A 24,379-nucleotide genomic window follows, 5' to 3' on the forward strand; every position below is an offset into this window, starting at 1 on the left:
TCCTCTCCTCTCCTCTCCTCTCCTCTCCTCTCCTCTCCTCATCTCTTCTCCCCTTCTCCCCTCTCCTCTCCTCACCTTTCCCCTTCTCTCCTCTCCTCTCCCCTTTTCTCCTCTCCTCTCCTCACCTTTCCTCTCCTCTCCCGTTCACTCCTCTCTCCTTCTCTCTTCTCCCCTCTTCTCCTCTCCTCTTATCTCCTCTCCTCATCTTTTCTCCCCTTCTCTCCTTTCCTCTCCTCTCATCTCTTCTCCCCTTCTCTCCTCTCCCCTTTTCTCCTCACCTCTAACCTGATCTCCTCTCCCCTCCCCTCTTCTCCTCTCCTCATCTCTTCTCCCTTTATCTCCTCTCCTCTCCCGTTCTCTCCTCTCTCCTTCTCTCCTCTCTCCTTCTCTTTTCTCCTCTCCTTCTCTCCTCTCTTCTTCCCTTCTCTCCTCTTCCCTTATCTCCTCTCCTCTCCCCTTCTCTCCTTTTCTCTTCTCTCCTCTTCTCTTCCATTCACTCCTCTCCCCTTATCTCCTTTCCTCTCCCATTCTCTCCTCTTCCCTTCCCTTTTCTCCTCTCCTGTTCTCTCCTCTTCTCTACCCTTATCTCCTCTCCTCTTCTCTCCTCTCCTCTACCCTTATCTCCTCTCCTCCACCCTTATCTCCTCTCCTCTCCCCTTCTCTCCTCTCCTTTCCTCTCCAATTCTCTCCTCTCCCCTTCTCTCCTTTTCTCTTCTCTCCTCTTCTCTTCCATTCACTCCTCTCCCCTTATCTCCTTTCCTCTCCCATTCTCTCCTCTTCCCTTCCCTTTTCTCCTCTCCTGTTCTCTCCTCTTCTCTACCCTTATCTCCTCTCCTCTTCTCTCCTCTCCTCTACCCTTATCTCCTCTCCTCCACCCTTATCTCCTTTCCTCTCCCATTCTCTCCTCCCCTCCTCTCTCCTCTGCTAGAATTTGATGTAGACACATCTATATGGACTGAGATGATTGCAATTTACTCTGAACACTGTGTGTAGTGAAATTGAATTTACTTTGAGCTGATTTTCTTTGACACCTTAAATCTGCTCTGTTTTGGGGTGAGCCTGCCAGTTTCTTAGCGGAGTGGAGACCCCCACCCTCCGATCAAAGCCGAGTTTAGTCTCCGTCTCGAGCAGTGTGAGTCATCTCAGAGCTGCTGATTCTAATTATGTTATGGAGAAGATGGATGAGATCAGATGTGTGTGTGTGTGTGTGCGGGTGGGAAATACGTGCACGTGGACGATGCCCGTGTTCCTCGCAAAACCCTCCGATTCAAGCAGACATAAATGCTATTGATTGTAACTGGGCTGTGATGTGTGGGATATAAAAAGCTTTTCCACCGTTCCACAGTGTAGCAGAGCGAAAACAGAGAAGGCAAGGGGAGGAGGAGGGATGGGGGGGGGAGACGGCAAGATAAAGAGACGGAGTGGGCGAGTGAGTGAGTCCGGTAAAGGGAGGAGAGAAGGAGGAGTAGATGAGAGAAGTGAGAGGAGGTAACAGTCATTACTTTGAACTGATGAGGTATTTCAGTGAAGGGAGAAATGAAGGTCATTGATTGTTATCTTAATATTGCCCCCCCCCACAAGTGTGCAAACGCATGCGCACATATGCCTAACCACACACACACACACACACATAAATGTCCCTCGCTCCGTTTGCTGAGCTCCTTTCCATCTGATGGGATTAGGTGTAATCTGTTCTAATCGTGCCTCGTGTCATGTGTAAATGGGATTATATCTAACTGCTGCTCAATAACACCAATATGACTGCTGCGGCTGCTGTTGCTGCCGGGAGGCTGAGGCTATACGGCAGCACAACCAATCAATGAGAAATCCATCCACAACATAAACTGTGCTGCTGGCCTAAGGCCGCTCCTGAGAAGAGTCCTTCAGCTCCGCACAATGGGAGCGCGGAGGCATCACCTCGGGCTTCCAGCGGTGTCAGTAATCAGAAATGGGGCCATGAGGTGACCTCTTCACTCACTTTACTTTTTCTTTCCCTCTTCTTTTTTTTCTTTCTCTTTTTTATCATACCTTCATCTGTATTAACTAGGGGCTGTCAAACACTATAATAACACATTCAAAGTTGTTTTAATGCCACTAATTTCTTTAACTCATTAACACAACTTGCGTGATGATACTGGTATCATGTCATACTAGTTTGTTGTGTAGGAGGCTAAATAACGCTCCAAACTTACGCTAAGTTTTGGCGAGAAAAAACTGTCATGGCCATTTTCAAAGGGATCCCTTGACCTCTGACCTCAAGATATGTGAATGAAAATGGGTTCTATGGATACCCACGAGTCTCCCCTTTACAGAGATGCCCACTTTATGATAATCACATGCAGTTTTGGGGCAAGTCATAGTCAAGTCAGCACACTGACATACTGACAGCTGTTGTTGCCTGTTGGGCTTGAGTTTGCCATGTTATGATTTGAGCATATTTTTTATGCTAAGTGCAGTACCTGTGAGGGTTTCTGGACAGTATTTGTTATTGTTTTGTGTAGTTAATTGCTTTCCAATAATAGATATATACGTATATTTGCATAAAGCAAGCATATTTGCCCACTCCCATGTTGATAAGAGTATTAAATACTTGACAAATCTCCCTTTAAGGTACATTTTGAACAGATGTAGAATGTGCGATTAATCATGATTAAATATTTTTATCGATTGACAGCCCCAGTATTAACTAAAGTAAATGCCAATAAGGTGATTTATCAATAATTCAAATAGCCCTTTAAATAAGTCTTTCTTATTTTTTTCTTTCCCTCCTTCCTTCCTGATTATAACCTCTCCCCACTCTAGGAAAAGAGCTACCTATGGTTCAGTCGGATCGATGAATATTCAGTTCTGGCATGTGAATCCCTGTTCACACCCCATTTTAAATACACATACTCCCCCTCCCTTTAAACCCCCACTCACCTTCCTACGTCTGAATTATACATCACTTATCCTAATACATTTACATTCATTAATACTCCATTTCCAGCTGACTATGTGCTTTACAGTCCAGCCATGTTCTGGAGCGTTCTCTACATGTAGAGTAGGCCGTTCAGCAGGAGCCTTTGGAGACAGCCGACGTACATCACTAATTTTTTAATCAAACACAGGCACTCAGTCACTGGGATTAAACCAACGTGGCTGATTGAGCGATACTGTGTTTGTACGTGGGCGTGTGTGTGTGTGCACTCTCCTCACCTGGTTTTTGGCGATGTCGTCAGCCACTCATCATGTTTCTCAAAAGTGATGAGATATGCAGCAATCTCCTAGAGAGACAAAGACAAGACAGAAAGGTTATATTGGTGTGTGTGTGTGTGTGTGTGTGTGTGTCACCGGGAGATAAAACATAACAGGTATTTCCAGATGACCTGCCGATGCCCACAGAGAGTGTGTCACTATCTGATTGCCACGGTGAGGTCCAGGCGCCTGATTGGTCACAGAGCAGCCAGTCAGGAGACAGATATAGAGGACGGACCCTCAGGGCCAACAACCAATCACGCTCACCGACACACCGATGTCTCCCTCCACTGGGGAGGAAAAGCTATCTCCTAAATACACACACACACGCCATATAAACACACACGCGGGGTGCAGACCCATACACTAGCTGAGAGAGTGCGCTGATAGGAAAAGTTTTCTTGTACTTTGCAGTTTCACAGTTTCCCGTCAGATAAAGCCGGCTCCTAACTTGATTCTTAATTCCTCCGGCTCTCTTTTCATCTCCTCAGTTCTCCACACTATTTCTATTCTTCTTCCACACTCACATGAATCCAATAAGGGAAAAAAAAAGAAAGAAAGTTCAAATCATACAGGTGCATTCTAGCGAGAGCAAGGCAAAACAAAACGTCCATACACACAAGACAGAGACACACAGTCAAAAGAAACTATTGTTTGTATCTCCTGCTTTTTTGATGCTCACGCAACACCGCCTTTTCCCTTTGCTAGGTGAACTCTCTCACCCCTGGCTTCCTCCTTGAAACATCATTCTCTCCCCCCCCCGTCCCTGACTCCCATCTCACCCACTTGTTGTGAAAAGACTATGAAATGTAAATTGTCCTCTTAAGGCAATCAGAGTTTGAAATGTGGCACAAAGCAATAGTGAAGAAGGCATCAACACTCCAAGCACTCCTTCATCTGCCCCCTCAGATCAACAGTCTCCTCTCCAGACCTGCTCTTCCTCTTTCTATGTGTGTGTGTGTGTGTGTGCGTTTTTAGGTATTTGTCCCAGTTTGGCGTGAGAGCACTCCGGCTTCACACCGATCAGACAACGAGATGGAGGGACAAAGAGGGAGAGGGAAAGAAAGAGATGGAAAGAGCAGCTGGAGGGTGCTAGCACTTAACTGGATTGGGTTTTTCTAAAGTATCCCTCACATCCCAACCCCCCGCTGCCTCATCCTGCATATATATGTGTGTTAATACACACGTGTGTGTGGGGGAGGAACTGTCATCACACCCCTTAATAATTAGCACTATCAAGCTGGCCACTGTTAATGTCGGTCTGTCTGAGGCACATAAAACTTTTTTAGCCATAGCGCGGCACAACAGCACACACACACAAAAGGAGTGCCTCATTCATTTATGCATCTATTCATTAGCTGTGACAGGCAGCCACCTCTCCTCCTCCCAAACCACTCCGCAGCAAGTCAATATCCTATACGGCCTCCACAGCCCCGGCCAGGCACTCGGGCTCCCCTAGTGACTGTCAGCCAGTGGGAGGCGGGAGGAGAGAGGAGAAGAAGAGAGGAGACGAGGGGCTGGGAGAGACAGAAGGATGGGAGGATTAAGAAGGAGGGAGAGAGACTTGCAATTAAAGGCCTGCCCCATAAGAGCCATTAAAAAGCCAGAAACAGAGGAGTCAGCTGAAATGGCAGCCTGACACACACACTCTGCAACACACCCACACACACACACACATATACACACTCTCGCTGCAGACACACACTGCTGCTCCCCTCCCTCGCCGGCACACACACACACGCCCATGTGAAGAGTGACAGAAGTGAGATGGTGAAGGTCGATCCTCAGGAAGTCACAGTTATTGTCCCAATGGAAACCAGTGATAGAGCGCTTTGAGCATGCCTGGCGACACACTGACCCTTTAGGAATACTGTGAGTGTGTGTGCATGTGTGTGTGTGTGTGTGTGTGTGTGTGTGTGTGTGTGTGTTAGCCATGCCAGACGCAGAGCAGGCACAAGTATCTTTCTCCGGGGATCTACTCTAGAAACCCAGACGTTCTGCATGTCTGTGTGAGTCTATGTAATAATACATTACGACAGGCCCAGCTGAAAGACACACACACTTTTCCCAACACACATCTATTCCTGACTGTCTGTGTGTGTGTGAGAGAGAGAAAGTGAGAGAGAGAGAGAGAGAGAGAGAGAGAGAGAGAGAGAGAGAGAGAGTTACTTAAGAAATATCTAACAAAGCAGAGAGCATGAGTGGGAAGTTAGATTGGAGCGAGCGATGCAGTTGGGGAAATCAGCCTCCCACTCACGCATCACTGAGACCATCTCCCTCCAAGAAACTGGTGGCATGTACAGAAAAGCAGACAGACAGACACACACACACATACGCACAAATTCACATGCACTCACACAGGCCTCAGGGAGATTTCCAGAGGAGGGAAAGGAGAGGAGGGGAGAGGAGGAGGGGGTGGGGGGTCTCCTACACTGCAACAGACTTATCCAGGAGCTTTCCCCAGGGAGATTCCGTTATAGGGTTTAGCTACAGGCTAGTGTGTGTGTGTGTGTGTGTGCAATGTATGTGTGTGTGTGCGTGCACGTTTTGAAGTCTAATGATGAGCATCACCCCGACAGAGATCTGGGGGAAAACAGAGTTGTCTGTAAACTGGAACTGTCACATCCATTCGAACTGCCTCAAATGAAGGCTGTCGCCGGTTCTCGCCACGGAAATCGTTTGGCATCGAGCAGTTTATTTTGGCGGGCAGCGAGTTGAAGTGTCCTTTTCGACTAACAGAATCTGCCTTTCTCCTTGAGCGTGGTAAAGTCTTGTATACATATATGGGGGAGAGAACTGCATTAGCATTACCAGGGGAGGTCTGCTGATGCTGTAATTTGTTCCTGAGCACCTCCACCGGTTCTCTCCTTCCCAGAACAACCCTGTCAGTGTCTGACGTTGATAGACACTCTATCCAAAATTGCCTCCTGTTTTTTTTGGGGAGGCTTTTTTTGTTATTATTTTTTTGCAGACTACAGGCTTCTCTGTGGGTTTTATTTTGATCCCGAGCACTATCTCAGCCATTTGTTCAACCCACATTTTATTGATCGTGGTCTATTTTTAAACACGTCTCCTTCATCATGTAAATGAAGCACAACAATGACAATGTTATGCTAAATGTATATACAATTTGATTTGCACTGTAATAAAGAATCGAGAGGTGTCTGTAGGCATGTCATTGTCCGCAGTTGTTGCCAGAAATGTGACAGGGCCGATCTGTCAGAATCACGGCCTGTAATATCTGAACAGGCCTGAGTGACCTCTAAAATCCCCAATGTCATGGAGCAATGGCTGCTTTACTGAAGACTCCAACTTAAAGGGATTGTTCGGGTGTTTTGAAGTGGGGTACTTATCCATAGTCAGTGTGTTACCTACAGTAGATGACGGGAGTTACTGCACGAGAGCAAAGCAATGTACTGCTGTGGACGGGGCTGGCAGCAAAATGTATTTTAGCCACCTAAAAGAAAGACTCACCTAAAAAAAATCAATATCAGTTTAAGTGTACGCTATATTGAGAGTATTTTCACTGTTTTACCTTGCCGTCGGACAGCCCTTTCCAACGGGGGACTAAAGCTGTTGTATCCATCTATGCTCCTGCCAATGCCTCCAAACTCTATTGAAAAAACTTGTAATTTTACCTTGCAGAACACGGGGGTTGCTGGGTTACCGCTGCCTCGATCGATTAGTTTGTTTGTGTTATTGTGTGAGTTTGGTGAATCCAAACTAACCAAAGTTAGACAATAACACAAACAAACTAACCGATCGAGGCAGCGGTAACCCAGCAACTCCCATGTTCTGCAAGGTAAAATTACAGTTTTTTTCAATGGAGTCTGGTTGCTTTGGCGATAGCAGAGATAGCAGCTTCAGTTCCCGGTCAGACACATAGATTGTATAGCATACACTTAAACTGATATTGATTTTTTTAGGTCTTTCTTTTAGGTGGCTAAAATACATTTTTCTGCCGGCCCCGTCCACCGCAATGTATTGCTTTGCTTCCTTGCTGGTACTGCTGTCTGCTTCTCCAAACTGGAGGCGTGCCGACCGTCATCTACTGTAAAGTAATACACTGACTATGGATAAGTACCTCATACAACTCCACTTCAAAACACCCAAACTATCCCTTTAAGATAGTGTTGCAAAGAGAAAGCTGAATAAAGAGACAGCTGTGTGCAGCTTTACGCTGACGTAAATGATGTGACGCCTGTTGTAAACCAGCCCAATAATGTCTTGTTTGCACTATGTTCCTCTAACCTGGCTAATTAAAATGTGTAGCTCTCCACAGAACGCAAGCTAAACAATGAGTTACGACAAGGATAATTTTGTTCCGTTCTAGCCACACAATAAAATTTCATCAAGTCTATTGTAAACCGGAGCAATAATGTGTAGTTTGTATTATATTCCCAAACTGCCTCGCTCCCCACTGTGTGTTACTTTCAACAGCCTTTATATTACCTCCACTGGCTAATACAACTGCTTAATGCTGTTTCCATAACAACTGTTGCAAAGCCCCTGATCAGAATTCCTCTCAAGCTTGCCTTGTGTTTATCATATAAACACCTCATCACACACTGGGCAACACACACATGCACGCCCGTGGACATAAAAGACTTGTACACACATGCATACAAATGGGCCGTCTATTAATACACAAAGTCGCTCGTGTGAAAAAATAAATATAAAACTTGTCCTGGCTTTCTCTGTCTCTCCTCTTGTTCTCTCGGTGACACATGCTGCGTGGACAACAGATTGGTGCACACACACGCACACACACATTTAGTGCTGGTGTATCATTGGAGGACAAGGTCTGACCTTCAGAGGGGACCCGCCCCTGTCACCTGGCTGGGAGAGAGACGTGCGCTACATCTATCTCTGTCACGCTGCAACAGAGTTCATACACACATTCACACGCGCGCACACCATCGGACATACATGGTCACAAAAATACATCCCATGTCAAATGCAAGGTAGGATGCACACACATGAATGAGTGTACACATACACACACACACACACAGACCCAGAGAGGGTTGGTCTCCAAAGAGTCTATGTGGCGGCTGCTGCTGCCCATGTGAGTGACGGCTTTATAATGAAATAGTCACTCTCCCCTCTCCTTCACTCCCTCTCCTTTTGGTTTGACCTCTTTACTTTCTCCCCCCTCTCGCTCACCCACTTCCCTTTTTTTTTTCCTGTCTCATTTCCCTCTCATCTCCCTCTCGCCAATATATAGAAGTCCAAATGGTGAAGGTGGCTCCACACGCACACACTCGCAGTATGGAAAGTAGCACAAACTTTTTAGCAGAGACCCGAGAGTAAGGAAGAGTCAGCCCCAATCCACTGAGGGAACATCAATCATATTTTTTCTAAGACTTCCACTCTCTTGCGCACCTTACCTGTCCTCTTCCTCCTGCCTCGTATTTGCATTTGAGGAGACGGCCCCCTCTCTCTCGGCAGGGGGGCGAACACATCAAAGACGGCAACAGGTGTGTGGTGTCAAACACAATGCCAGGACCCCCGTCGCGCTAGGGCGTCTGAGATAAAGCCTGTCAGAGTCCTCAAAAACTCAACTCAAGTTACCCAAGAAAGGGTGAACACACACACACACATACACACAGAGGTATATTTGAAATCTCTAATGACGAATGTGTGTGTTTGCCAGTGGGAGGTGGAAGAAGAAGACAGAGAGAGAGAGAGAGAGAGAGAGAGAGGCTGAGGGGGGTGTCTCAATGAAGGAGTCTCCAGTGGTTGTGTTAACCCCTGATGCCTCATCTCACTGTGAGTCATTCTGCCCTCCGAGGCTCGTCTCTGCTCTGCTATTGTTGATGTTATTGTTATTGAGGAGGTTTGGTATGCTAAGGAGAGGGAGAGAGACAGATAGAGATAGAGACGTAGTGGGAGAGAGAGAGAGAGAGAGAGAGAGAGAAATAGAAATAGTGTGTGCCACCTCTCATTGGCATAAATACTTGTTTACAACAAGACATAAATTGGCACCCTGTCAGTCAGTCTCTCTATTTCGCTCTCCTTTAACTCCCTTACTCTATTTCCCTCTCTTTCTGTCTGTCTCTCTCTTCTCCTCTCCCTCTGTGCTGCTAAGCGTATTACAACACTCCCTGGTTCAGCCCTCTCTCATTACCATATTCTAATTACATTCGTTAAGGGGAGCATTTGGGAGTTTAATGAATAAATTTGAAAGATGGGTCTCCGTGGCGATCTTTAGGTTTGTCTCCCCCCCTCAACCGACTAAAGATGGGAGCACACGCGTGCGTGTATGTCTGTGCGTCTGCTCGGTACGCGCGTGCACGCTCTCGGTAAATATCACCGCAGCTCCATTTCAGAAGAAACAAACAAATCTAGTTAACTGCTGGAGCTCACGTGGAGTCCTCTTTCTAAAAAAAATCAATTCAGAATTCTGTTTGTCTCCGCCAAATAAAGATTTCATGTCATTTGTTTGTTGTTTTGGAAAAGACTTGGAGCCACCCATGTTGAAGTCATGCATATTTAACTCTCCTCAAGCCTCAAAAACAAACTGCCAAAGACAAGCATCAATTTACAAATGTACAAATTGTCTGCAATCCCATGGTTTATCTTTCCTACCGACACCAGACCTGGAGGCTTCATACTGGGAGACGGGCAGGTGGAGTTAAAACAATCATAAGCAAAAGTAAACATTAAAGGTTATCAACCCTGCTCCGGAGACTGACTTCCACTGTTGTGCAGTTTGATCTGTCTCTGCCTAGGACGAAGCCTTGGGCTGTAGACCTGAATAAACTGTTATTATGGGCTTTGCACTCACTCTTTCAGGGTATTGCAAAATGTGATATACCTTTCACATGGTTTAATAAAGGAGTCCCAAATGCATTCCCAATTCTGATGATTGCCAGCTGGAGCTTTGGGGAGTCGAGGAGTGACTGAGTATACTTCACCTCTTGCTCATAAATAACGCTCTTTAAAAGCTGACAAAATTATACGCTTTCACTTGGCCAACTGCCATTGATTACTGACAATTAAACAATACCACAAGCAACAGAAAAGAAAATGCAGAATCTAATTTAACCCCTTCCCCACAGAATTCACTTTCACTGCGACTGCACTTGATTAAAATGCTTTTTTTTGTTCTTTGGCTAAATACATTATTTTCGAAATCCCAGATAGGGTTTACTCATTTTCTTTTTGACTTGAACAGAGTCATAACCACAAATCAGGAGTCAGCACAATTTGGGCAGTGTCTGGAACTTCTTTATTACATCTTGTGGTAAAAAAAAACAAAAGTATGGATTTGTTTCGTTTTGAGTTCAGCTTGATGTAAAGCAATCCATCTTAAAATTTCACTTTCGCTTGCGTCAAAGACTGTACATTACTCATCCATAGCTAATAGAATACATAAACAGTGAGAGGCTGTAAGTGATCATATGTGATGAACATGTGCTATGCCATTAATAGTGCATGAGTGTACGGTATAGAGGTATCAATAGATCCAAAGGGGCTCCTCTTCACCGTGGCTACAGTATATTTACAGTGATGATGTACACACTGTACAAGGTAGAGCCCGGTGTCATCACCCTCTCTTCAAGCACTGTGACTCATGCAGTGGGTGCACACGGTATGTTAGCTATCTTTAAACTTCTATATAATGTAAGATACATGTATATAAATAAAAAAAACAGGGGGAGATGAGAAACATAACCAATACAGTTTAGATTTCACAGCAGCCATTTCCATTTGTATGATCGTTCGTTGCCTATATGGAAACTATTAGGGCTGCAACTAAGGATTATTTTCATTGTCGATTCATCTGCGACAGTTGGATTGTTTTTGTAATTAATCGATTAGTTGTTTGGTCTATAAAATAGGGAAAAAAGCGTTCAGTATTTCCCAAATCCCAAGATGACGTTCTCAAATGTCTTGTTTTGTCCACAACTCAAAAGATATTCAGTTTACTGTCATAGAGGAGTAAAGAAATTATTCACATTTAAGAAGCTGGAATCAGAGAATTTTGACTTTTTATAAGGGTTGTCAATCGATTAAAATATTTAATCATGTTTAATCGCATGAATGTCCATAGTTAATCACAAATTAATCGCACATTGATTTGCCAAGTATTTAATAATAGTATCAACATGGGAGTGGGCAAATATGCTTGCTTTATTCAAATGTATGTATATATTTATTACTGGAAATCAATTAACAACACAAAACAATGACAAATATTGTCCAGAAACCCTCACAGGTACTGCATTTAGCATAAAAAATATGCTCAAATCATAACATGGCAAACTGCAGCCCAACAGGCAACAACAGCTGTCAGTGTGTCAGCGTGCTGACTTGACTATGACTTAACAAAAACTGCATGTGATTATCATAAAGTGGGCATGTATGTAAAGGGGAGACTCGTGGGTACCCGTAGAACCCATTTTCATTCACATATCTTGAGGTCAGAGGTCAAGGGACCCCTTTGAAAATGGCCATGCCAGTTTTTCCTCGCCAAAATTTAGTGTACGTTTGGAGCGAAATTTTACCTTCATACCGACAAGCTACTATGACATGGTGGGTACCAATGGATTCATTAGGTTTTTTAGTTTCATATGATACCAGTATCTTCACTCTAGCTTTAACTAACTACTGAGCCCGCCACAACCTAAAAACCTAAAGTTGCGTTAATGCGTTAAAGAAATTGGTGGCGTTAAAACAAATTTGCGTTAATGTTAACAGCCATGCTTTCTATTCTTAAAAAATTACTAAAACCGATTAATCAACTATCAAAATAGTTGGCGCTTAATTTAATAGTTGACAACTAATTGATTTATCGTTGCAGCTCTAAAAACTATCATGACCTTTGGGAGACATTTTACTAAATCTGGTTTGTTTTCATCCATTAAATGTATAAATTTATCGTTGTGGCAAAGCCATTTAATAATTGCTCTACCTTAATGCACTTTTAGAGACTGAGGAGGAGACAGACATCGGTCATTGCCTGCCGGGCTGTCCTGGTAACTTTCCACCTCATATGAACTGTAATGGACTGTGACTTTCTAGTTCCAACATGCAGTGACACCTTCGAGCAGACAGAGACTGGAGCTTACTGCCTCACTGAGAAAGTGATGCTGATGTTGTGTATTGGACAATGTTAAGACTTGCGAGCTGGCAAGCTACATATATACAAACATACTGCCAGACAAGACATACAGTATATGCTGCCAACAATAGGCAATTATGCAGTTAGGCTTAACACTAGGTAATACTCCCTTTTGGGCTGGGAAAACTTGCTGTTGCCATGTTTTTCCTGTTTGTTGGAGTAAGGAGCCAACACTTACACTAAGGGTGTAAGAAAATGCTATATCGCAATATTGTGTTTTGTGATTCTGTATTGATTCTCAAAAACTGTATCCATTTTTAATCAGTAGTTTACATGCAAAGATCAACTCAGTCAATACTTTATTTTATTTGCAAAAATATGCTCCTTCTCAGCGTATGTGCCCTCTCAAAGTAGTGCTCTGATGTTGGATGTTACAGCAACTGTGATAAATGCAAATGCAGATCCCACTGTTCTGATTGCATAAAAAAGTAAACTTTTTTTACTCAGATTTTATGCATATGGTGGTGTGTTCTTTATACTTTTTCCTAAAATTAGATTTTAAACCAGAATTACCGCCTCACGGTGGTATGCCTCCGCCACCCAGTCGAGTTACAGTATACATCCATGTCTGTCCAAAATATCATCACTTCATCATTTTATCCTGTTAGACATGTTTGTGAAATTGTCATAATTATCATATGGTTTCTTGAGTTATGGCCAAAAAAGTGTTTATGTCATCCTTGAGTCCAAGTGGACATTTGTGCCAAATTTGACGAAATTCCCTCGAGGCGTTCCAGAGATATCAGGAGAATGGGACGGACGTGAGGTCACAGTGACCTTGACCTTTGACCGGCAAAATCTAATCAGTTCATCCTCGAGTCAGAGTGGACGTTTGTGCTAAATTTGACAAATTCCCTCTGGACGTTCCTGACATATTGCTTTCATGAGAATAGGACGGACGTGAGGTCACAGTGTCCTTGACCTTTGACCAGCAAAATCTAATCAGTTCATCCTTGCGTCAGAGTGGACGTTTGTGCTAAATTTGACAAATTCCCTCTGGACGTTCCTGACATATTGCTTTCATGAGAATAGGACGGACGTGAGGTCACAGTGTCCTTGACCTTTGACCAGCAAAATCTAATCAGTTCATCCTTGCGTCAGAGTGGACGTTTGTGCCAAATCCCTCAAAGCATTCCCGAGATATCGCGCTCACGACAATGGGATGAACATGAGGTCACAGTGACCTTGACCTTTGACCTTCAAAATCTTTGAGTCCAAGTGGACGTTTGTGCCAAATTTGAAGAAATTCCCTCCAGACGTTCCTGAGCCCTAACTTCTACTAACAATCACATGTTTGGGACGGAGTGATTTTGCTCCAAGTATTACAGAGGAATTTTGAAAGAAGACCGTGATATTGTTAACAAAAACTTTCACCGTCAAACACCCGAAGGCATGGAAAGAACACTATTCTCAATCTCTGTCACTTGGCCAAGAAACAAGTGAGATGTTCTCCCTTTCCTATTAAGTGTTCATCACCCCCTCCACCACCCACCGCCGCTTCGTACTGTACATTCAAACAATTAAATATATGCACTGTCAGTATGCAAATGCGGTATCAGTATCCCTTATATAGTTGCCTCCTTGGAGTACAAGATGATGGATGATATATTACAGCTGAGCCGGTCTTAGACTAATGACACAGCTGCATTACAATACACAACTTAGTACACAGCTAATACTGTGTATGCACGGAGACGGAACACGCACACTCGCGTACGCGCACACAAATGCCACCTTGTTTAATCCTCCAGGAATCAGTGAAATTTGATTACCGTGACTTTTACAAACACACTCCATATGAGAGTAGACATTCCATACATCAGCAGGGTGGGAGGAGGAGGAGGAGGAGGAGGGAGGAGGAAGAGGGTAAAGACAGGGAGATGGGGAAATGTGTGAGGCTGGATAGAGCTGCAGTTTGGGAGGAGAAACGCTGGACACACACTGTGGTCTCCTGAGTGGAATACACACACAGACACACACACACTGCCTGCACACAACGTCTCACCCTATGTCTATTATGGTAAATGCGGGGAAGCGGTATATTTACCGGTAAATGTATACATCTCCTAGGGTAAATCTTGTGAATGTGTACATTTCCAGGATAATGTTAGTGGAAAATGCTAGTCGCAGCATCGTGAGACTCGCAGTTCCCTCACTATGTTTTTTTTTGTGGATATTATGTAGGCGGCCAATTTACCCCTTTGGCAAGGCTCCTGTAATAAACCGAGATCTGTGAGACACGGGAGATACGATTGAGTAGCATTATAACATCAGAAAAAAGGGGAAAAGTTTAAAATGTATGTGTTTTCGTACATGCCAGCACATTTGACCTGCATCATAGTGTCATCACTGGATGAGGATTGACGCAATCTGAAGCAATTTTATGGCACTTTTAAAATATGAAAGGCAGATGAGATGCACTTTAAGTTATCATTACATGTCCGATGAGCAAGAAGTTCACGCGTCGTTTATTCTATATTTTTGAGCAACATTTCATGCGCTCACAATCTATGTATAAAAAACGTGTGAATTTCAGCAACGCTGCCTCAAAATTAAAGTCTTTAATTGTGAAACAAAACTCCATGAGGCCAAATACGAGTTGATGAACACTGTTCACAGTGTGCAGTAAACACGGCAGGAGAGCTCCATGATAATATGACTTCTCTACTCATTAACCGGGAAACACGGAGATTAACAGATTTACCTTGAGAAATGCTACCAGTGAATGTTAAACATTAACCAACTCTGTGGTTGATAATTCACATTTACTGCTAAATATTCATATATATACTGCTCCCCATATGCACATCACATCAAATGTACAGAGGGTGGATTGATATGAGTGGAAAGAAATCAAAGTGGTTTGAAACAGCAAGGGAAGCTGACATTTTTTTATCTGTATATTGTGTTTTTGCCCAGCAATAAATAACATTGATTTTGCAATTAAACGACCACATAATCTTACCAGTTTTAATTAAAAATAGAGATGCAGCCTTCAAGTGGCCATTAGTGGGTTGAAGCCTGTGAGGCCAACGAACTCAGATCCATGCGATATCCACAAAACTGACAATTTGAACTCATAGCAACTTTATAGAACACAAACAAATGTGGTCTGATTCACTTTTTGTAGCCCCTCTGCAAATAGGTCTGAAGTTTGCTTGCTTTAGTATCAAGTAGTTGGTTTTGCACAAACTGTCTGCCAAGAACTTTATTTTTGTGTCTTGTACAAATGTTTGTACGTCTTAACTGTCTGGATTAGCCATGAAGTAGGACAAGGCAGTTAAAGGGATAGTTCGGGGGTTCTGTAGTGGGGTTGTATGAGGTACTTATCCCTAGTCAGTGTAGAGCTGCAACAATTAATTGATGAGTTGTCAACTATTAAATTAATTGCCAACTACTTTGATAATCGATTAATTCAAGTCATGTTTTAATTAAAAAAAAGTGAAAATTCTCTGATTCCAGCGTCTTAAATGTGAATATTTTCTGATTTCTTTACTCCTCTATGACAGTAAATTGAATATCTTTGAGTTGTGGACAAAACAAGACATTTGAGGACGTCATCTTGGGCTTTAGGAAACACTGATCAACATTTTTTCACCATTTTTCTGACATTTTTGAGACCAAACAACTCATCGATTAATCGAGAAAATAACCGACACATTAATCAACAATGAAAATAATCATTAGTTGTAGCCCTAAGTCAGTGTATTACCAATGGCGAACTGAACTGAAAGTGAAACTTATCTATACTTTTTTGTCAACTGAGTCTGTTGGCTTTGAAGAGAGCATAGATTAGTTTCACTTTCAGTTCAGTTCCCCGTCTGAAAGGGCTGTCTGACGGCAAGATAAAATGGTGAAATTATTATGAATATAGTGTATTTTTGGCTCGACCGCAGAGGGCCGGCCCTACAAACGCAAAAGTCTGTCACTGAGTGACTCACTGAGTGATGAGGTCACACGATTGGTCGGTTGAGTGTTGAGTTTCCTCATTGGCCGTTACTCTTTGAAAAAAGGCGGGGAACAGTCCTTTAAGCAAATGAGCCCATCCAGCGCGACGCGTCCAGCTCACGAAACTTGGACCAAGCTGTCAAACTAGATGATGTAGTTGTAAAATTAATCGAGATTCAGCAGTGGCATAGCCTATTTCTCGCTTAAAATGTTTTCAGAAGTAGATTTTGCTGGATTGTTTAGACGGAATAACAGAAAGTTTACAAGCAGGCTGCCATGTGGTCTCCTGTTTGAAACGGCAGGCAGAAAACCAGGGACCAATCAGGTGCATTCGACAATAGGACACGTCACCACTTGAACTGCCAGTTGAGCGCGTCCCCTTGTGTCCTCGCTGGACTTGGCAGACTTTATTGCTGGATTTAACATTATAGACATGACCACTGATTATTTGTATAACAATTTAGCCACAAATTCACAGACTAACCGTACACGGTCCAGCCATATACTCGGTTTTGGCCGAGTCTTGTTTTAGGTGGCTAAAATACGTTTTGCTGCAGGCCCCGTCCACAACAGTACATTGCTTTGCTCCTGTGTCGGTACTCCTGTCTGATTCTCAAGACTGGGGTTGTGACTACTGTATACACTGACAATAGATAAGTACCTCATACAACCCCAAAACACCAAACTATCCCTTTAATAACGCTATGTGTAAGATTTACAGAAGCAAATTTGTATGGAAAACACACGGGTGTACTCATCGGATAACATCCCAATTATTTGTGCGAATTGTGGTTTCTCTAACTTCAAGCATATAAATATTATGTCGCACTAGAAATAAGAGAGTCATAACTATAATCTGTCCAAATATGCAGTGTGGAAAAATTATGTAGAGACTGAATCAACATTATGCCGGCAACAGCAAAAAATAAAAAATAAACACATATGCTACTGATGCAGAAATGAAACCAGTGAAATGCACACTGAATTTATGTTGAGTAAAAGTATTTTGAGGGGTAGGCTACAATTCACAAGTTACTGTTAAATATTCAAAGATGTTTGGTATAATGCTTGTTATAGTATCTGACTGAGTAGTCAGAGAGATTTTAAATATATCCGCAAAATATGTGACATAAAGGAAAAGCTGTTGTAGCAGCTCCCGCCCACTGCTGCTGGTGGACAACTCTGTAATCCTTACACAACAATGAATCAGTATCGTCTGTAAATACCTCTCAAACGACTCATCTAGAACCGATGCGCTCTTAGGTGTCCACAGATATGCTCAGTGCATACTGATCATATTAATCTTTACAGTAAAATATTGTTAAACAATTGTGCACCTGGAGACTGACACAGAATGGGAGCATAAGCATGCGTAAAAAAAGTGAGCATCATTGTAGAGCTACCTGTGTTTTACACCTGCAGACAATACAAGTACATACCCAGACTTAGAATTAAATGTACAGTGTGAAGGCAACATCTAGTGGTGTGGTTGCATACTGCAACCAACTGAGTACCCTTCCACTCACTCCTCCCTTTCCAAGACTGCGATAACATGGACCGCCGAGTGCAAAACCGTGGTAACACCGTTCGCCTTACCATAATAACACTACTTTAGGAGCAACAGAAGTCATCTCCTAAAGGAGACGGCGGCAGGCGGTACCACGGTTTTGCACTCTGCAGCTCACGTTACCAGTTTCACAAGCGTAACTGAGAACTACCGTGGCCTTCAGATAACGTAAAAACGTGAAAGGCTCTCTCTGGAGCCAGTGTTTGTTCTGGGATACTGTAGAAACATGGCGGAGCAATATGGTAGACTCCGTGAAGAGGACCCGCTCCCTATGTAGATATGAAGGGCTCATTCTAAGCTAATGAAAACAAAATAATTCTTAGTTTCAGGTGATTATACACTAATGAAAACATAGTTATGAATATTATATTCTATTTCTGCTAATAGATCTCCTGAAACGTTACACACTGTTCCTTTAAACAATCGTACAAATATTGTGAGAAAGACTTCCAGATATCATGACATTATTTTTTCTTCTTTAAGTATTGTTGGACATGTGCGACATTATTTGCATCAAACCCAAGGCGACAGGCTGGGACTGCATGTGCAGAATAAAAAACAAAAAAAGATGTTTGAATGAAACCTACCTTCGTAAAACATGAGCAGAGAGTATGAAATATGTATTGGGTTTCCGAAATCCTGAACTAGGCATATTCTTTTACAAGTCTCTAAGCTCTGAATGTTATTAAGTCAGAAAATGAAGACGCGAAAGAAAAAATCAATAGGGTTCCTGCACCTGTGGTGCTTGATTTACAGCGTGATGTTTTGTTGACATCTCACTGTTATTTGGGGATGTAAACATGCAAAATTGTGCTTGTGCTGCTGTAAAATATACTTGACTCATGAAGCCCTTGCAAAGTCTGAGGAGCAGAAAGTTATCAAAGTTAAATAAAGTTAGAAAGTTGTCTGGATAAAGCTCTACGCATGAAATGCAAGCACTCAAAATAGGAGTACAAGGACCGTCTGTGTGTGCGTGCACATGCGCACACATACACATTTTAATGCTTTATCTGTCTCCAATGAATTAAATCTAATTTACACAGGACTCAGATATTACAGAGGTTCTATGTGGGGACATTTAAGGATACAAAAAGTATTGTCTCCACGGCACAGCCCGGCTCCTTATTACAGCAGACACTGCTGGTCATTCACTTCGTTTTGGTTGGGCTTGGAAGTTAAAACACAAAGACACACTCAAACACACACACGCACACACAAACGAGCTCAGGCACATACACAGCACCCCCACACTCATAGTCACACATTCCCACTGTTTAATATATTTCTGTGTCTCCAGTTAACAATATTTTGTGTCAAATTATAGTGGGCAAGATAAATAGTGGGTCTGTGGCGGCGTGGAGAAAATAGAACAGGATGAAAATGTGGGGCTTCCAGTTGGGTAGGAGGAGAGGAGAGGAGAGGAGAGGAGAGAGGAGAGGAGAGGAGACACTAACACCTACCTCAGACACCTGGCTTTCCCTGACTAGACTTGTAAAACCTGGTTAATCTCAGCCCCCTTTGTGAACTTGTGTATGGTGAAATATCTGCATGACTGAAACCCGCTGAAATACTGATCCCAACAATCTGTGAGGCATCCACACACACACGCACATGTCCAATTTACCATGCGCGGCCCAATTTGCAAATGAAAAGCTTGCTGGATAATTACATGTATCGACAAGGAAATTACATTCATGAATAGAATGAATCTAATTAATTCTTTGCATTGCTGCACATTCGGTTGCCAGTTTGGTCAGCAGGACCGTATATACGGACGTCTGGAGTTGGAGCGGAAATGGAAGTCACAACAGACTCAAAATGACGTTGGGTGTTAATTGGGCTATGCTTGGCTCAGAGAGAGATGGAGAGATAGACAAAGAGGAGGAGAAAAAGAGAGAGAGGGAGGGAGAGAGAGAGCCTGGAGGACTAATTAGTGATTATAACTTGGCGCTCTCCAAACATAAAATATCTCTCAACCCAAAAGACAGAGGAATGATTAAAAATAAAAGAATAGGAATCAAACACAAGGAGCTGTGAAACACCCCTTTGGTATCGCGTGTGTGCATGTCTGTGTGTGTAGATACATGTGTGCAAGCCCGTGTGAGTGTGTGTGAGGGAGAGTGTGTGTGTGCTGGCTTCTTTGCCCCCTCATTAAACCATGCTTTACTCTGGTAAACGGCAACAGCACAGAGCTCAATGTCAACTGGAGAGGTTATAGCCATAGGCAACACACACTTACACACACACACTGACACGGATACACCAAGTCTCTCGCAAACACGCATTATCCAACAAATGTATGAACGGCACACACGATTCATTTTAAGAAATGAAACTCGTGGTAAGTTTCCAAAGACGTGTTACTTTTGTCTTTGTTCTGACACAGCAGACAAAATGGAGAGTGTCAGCCTCTCCCGGCCCCACGCCAGCGCGAGCTGGACATTAGCAATTCACACATCAAATTCATAAATCAAGGGCACCCTTCACCACAGTATAAATGAAGCATAGAGGCCTGCAACTTGGCCGTCTGCTAACTGTATCGCTCTGGGTTTCCATAATGGATCCATAGTATTTTTTCACGTAGTCTGGCGGCTGACATTTAACGCCGTCCCTCCTGTGTAACTTCTCCAGACAATTCTTATGCCTCATTTGTGGGGAAAATATCTCCACGAAGAAACGTAGGAATACAATGCATGCATATTTAATTCAATGTATCTATTTAATGGCTCACAAACAACAATAATGTCATGAATAATAAATTAAACACACACACTCATAGACAGAGACATATGCACGCAGAGAGAGAGAGCTTTGTTTGGGCTAGAAATTGGCGCTCACACAAGCGGAGACGCCACAGCACGCACAGGTGTGTGTGAGTGACAATTTTACCTGAGATTAAGAGCTTTTGTCCTTCACCAATTCTTTTTTCTTTTGTGCATGTTTGGCATCGCAAGCAAGCAGACGTACTGACTATGTCAAGACTCTCTTATCACCTTCGATGTACTGAACAATCATGAACAGCGTCTGTGTCAAACATGCAACATCGATCATACCATTAACAGGGACACGCACGCACACACACCCAATCTGTTACCATGGCAACACCTACCCTTGATGCACACTCACACACACACACACACAGGAGGCAGATGGGGCAGTGGTCTAAAATGTATATGCCTTTTTGATCTGCTTCTCATTCAAACAATCATGTTAGCGTCATGCGGCGGTACAGCCAGACATGAGCGTGTGTGAACTGTCAACTAGCTGCCTTCACACCACACACAGCCGCCAATATATCACTGCATGACGAGAACAGACAATAAAACGCTGCATGTTTCATATCATATTATTTCATATCATTAATACCAGAATAACGCCGTCTTCTAACGCTTTCTTTTCTGCACCCGTACAGCTGAGCGACATGTGGAGCACTCTCACATGCAGAGGCATTGTGGCACAGACGGCTGTCGTCTGTGTGATGTACTGAAGTCTGTACCGACCCGTTTGACAATTGCGTCATTTGAATCGTAGTGGGGGGGCCGCTCTGAAGTAGAAGCCTTTAAAATGCACATTAGATCATGCGACGGCGTGCACAGTCGCATAGTGTGGGAGTGCACGTTTCATAGTTTTAAGGCTTTGGAAAGGAGGTTTAACTCAGTATTCCACTCAGTCTGGCTTCTTAATATATGAGTCAGGATGTCGAGGGTCCCCACAAGAGTAATCATATCTTTTCATGAGCTTGATACCCGGAACCAGACTCTAAAGTTCGCCTTTGTCTACTTTTGAAAAAAGTTTGATAGCCTCCTTATTTCAGCGCTCCATAGAATTTGCTGAAACCAAACAACAAGTCATTCCCGGTGGATGGATAAAACAGGCTGCTCTACCATCAGTCTGTCCACCTGAGTGTGGTTTGTTATCTAAAACTAGTCTATAGTCTATTACCATGGACAGATACACATACACCCCCAATCTATTATTGAACAAAAGGCTCACGCCTCCGCTCAGCCCTTCAGGGAGGAATCCATCCCTCCATCCCAGAATAATTTCACACATCAGTAGATACACAAAAGAGAGAGAGAGAGTGAGAGAGGGAGGACGAGAGGGAAGGAAGAGAGGAAAGGACAGAGAGGAGGAGGAGAAGTGGATGGAGTAAAAATGTATGGGGTCACAGCTCAGTGCTCGTGGGAGGCCAAGGTGTCGGGGGGAGCCATGCGTGACAAAACAGATATCAGTGGATCATATGCAATCGCGCACACACGGGCAAGAAAACGCACGCACACACACACACACACATGCACACAGATACCCATGCATGCTTGCACAGACAGCATGCCAAGAAAAAGGTGAGAATAAGGACATATCAGATGAAGACGTGTAAAGATTGGGTCTGACTTAATCAGAGGCCTCCTCATCCAAACACAGAATGGTAATCTCTTTATCTATCACACTCTCCTCCTTATTCACACACACACACACATAAAGGATAATCCTAATTCTACATGCAGACAACAGTGTGGATGACGAACGCAAAACCAATTTTTGATATCCTCATGCATAAGCGTATGTAAATGAAGGATTCTATGAAAAGTCCCACAAAAGGCACAAATGTACACGCACACCCAAAACGCAGACACACAAGTGTGTCTACACACCGAATAATTACTGGGCGTTCTCAACACACCATTTGTCGATAACACATCACCACACTTCATGAGCAACATTTAGACCAGAAAGATATTATATTTCAACACAAACAAACACACACACGCACACACACACACACACGTTGAGGGGATGCGACTGAATAAATAAATTGAAAGCTTCAGATTTGACAGCCGACTTGACAGCCGATTGGTCTCGGAGTCTCACGTATAAAAACTGCGTTGCGCCACTCAATCTATAGTGGACGTACATGTGTCAAAAATGTGATGACCAATGATGATTTCAATTTTCAATAAGCGGCTGATGAAAACTGCTACACTTCCTGCGATGTCTGCAATACAGAGACAGATAAAAATCAACACGCGCAGAAAGAAAAAAAAATCAATTATTTTGTTGCAGCAGCTACAAAATAATCGACCGCAATAATCTGGTGCTGTGCACAGACACACTCACACATATACGCAGTCTGAAAAACATACATGCACAAGAGGCCCAGCGAGCATACACACGGCTCCCCAGCACCAAGCAAGAGGAGCAGCAGACACAATGGAGTGTTTAAGTATGCAGGAAACTTTATGCCTGGGTGGAAGAGGAGCTTTGAAGGAATCCGCTAAGGGACACCCAACCTCCCTCTGAACTGAGCCTGTACCTCCTCATCAGAGAGAGAGAGAGCAATGAAGAGAAAGAGAGAGGGGGGGAGGAGGAGAGGAAATGAAAGATAAAGATAGAGAGGACTAGATGGGAAGTTGGAAGGGAAACTGATGGAGGGAAAGAGGGAGAGGGCAGGAGAGGGGGCAGCAACAAGGTGCTTTGGTCTAGTCCCTGCGCCTTGTGCACAATTGCTCTTGGTTAGGCTGATGTGTGGAAGTCCCTAACCGGCAGCGGTCACGTTGTTCTGAACCGTACACACACACACACACACACACACACGCACACACGCACTGCCTATTCATGTGAGCACACTATTCAGTAGGCGCCGTGCTTAACTCCCAGTATGACCTTCATTGAGATGGATTGCATGAAAAATGTAATGACTTTCCTGAGAGAAAAACCACAGGCCAAATCAGCTTTGCATTGCATAATAATGCTGGACTTGGTAATCAATAACACAAACACACAAACACACATCCATAATGGAGTGCACAGCCTGCACATGGAGAAAATGTCTCAGCAGAGGCCAACAACATCACAATGGATGGAGCAAACCACCAGTGGTGAGCTGTGCAATGCATAAACAAGGAGCTATTGACGATAAATGCCTGCATCCATTTCCACCCATCAAACACTTCCCTAAGCTAACAGCTTAAGTCTGGAACAACATGCAACTCTGAAAAGCTTTTCGCACCCCGAATGTTTAGCTCGGGGTTATCTCTGGCCATGAGTAAAGACTTGCCCCAACCTAATTTGGCCTCATTTCACATTGTACCACTTAGCCGGCAGCACAGTTTAAGTTATCTATTGTTCATGCGGCAAATATGATGCTAATTTTGGCCCAGAGCAGAGCAGAGCAAAGTCAGCCCTGGATTAATGAGTGGTAGCCATGAGTTTGTGTGAAACCGTCACTAAAAGTTCTAAATGTGGTTAACATTGACTAAAGTGAAGTGCAAAAAAAGCCCTTAAGTTACTTTAACTTAACTGGCTTTTATGATCAAATCCTCTGGGTGCATGGTCACTGCTTTTGTTGTTTATACCTCACAGACAGCTTTTCATTTTTTCCTCTATTTTTTTGTTTTGTAGGACAACATTACACAACAAATCTAGAGCATCGTTTTCACACATAACACAAAGAAACAAAAAAAAAAAAAAAAAAAAGCTATGAGCAGAAATGTGCCACACAT

General features: G+C 43.4%; 1 protein-coding gene across 6 annotated transcripts in view; it reads right to left on the reverse strand.

The window, feature by feature from the left end:
• LOC119484672 (calmodulin-binding transcription activator 1-like) overlaps positions 1–24,379 on the reverse strand; it is a 70,741-nt gene that overhangs the window by 36,380 nt on the left and 9,982 nt on the right. For all 6 annotated transcript variants that reach the window (XM_037763702.1, XM_037763672.1, XM_037763692.1 and 3 more), the window contains one exon: positions 3,196–3,263. In XM_037763702.1, the coding sequence (XP_037619630.1) occupies positions 3,196–3,263 (68 nt within the window). The remainder of the gene's footprint in view (positions 1–3,195; positions 3,264–24,379) is intronic.

This window comes from Sebastes umbrosus, chromosome 1, assembly GCF_015220745.1.
Source record: "Sebastes umbrosus isolate fSebUmb1 chromosome 1, fSebUmb1.pri, whole genome shotgun sequence".
Taxonomy (NCBI): domain Eukaryota; kingdom Metazoa; phylum Chordata; class Actinopteri; order Perciformes; family Sebastidae; genus Sebastes; species Sebastes umbrosus.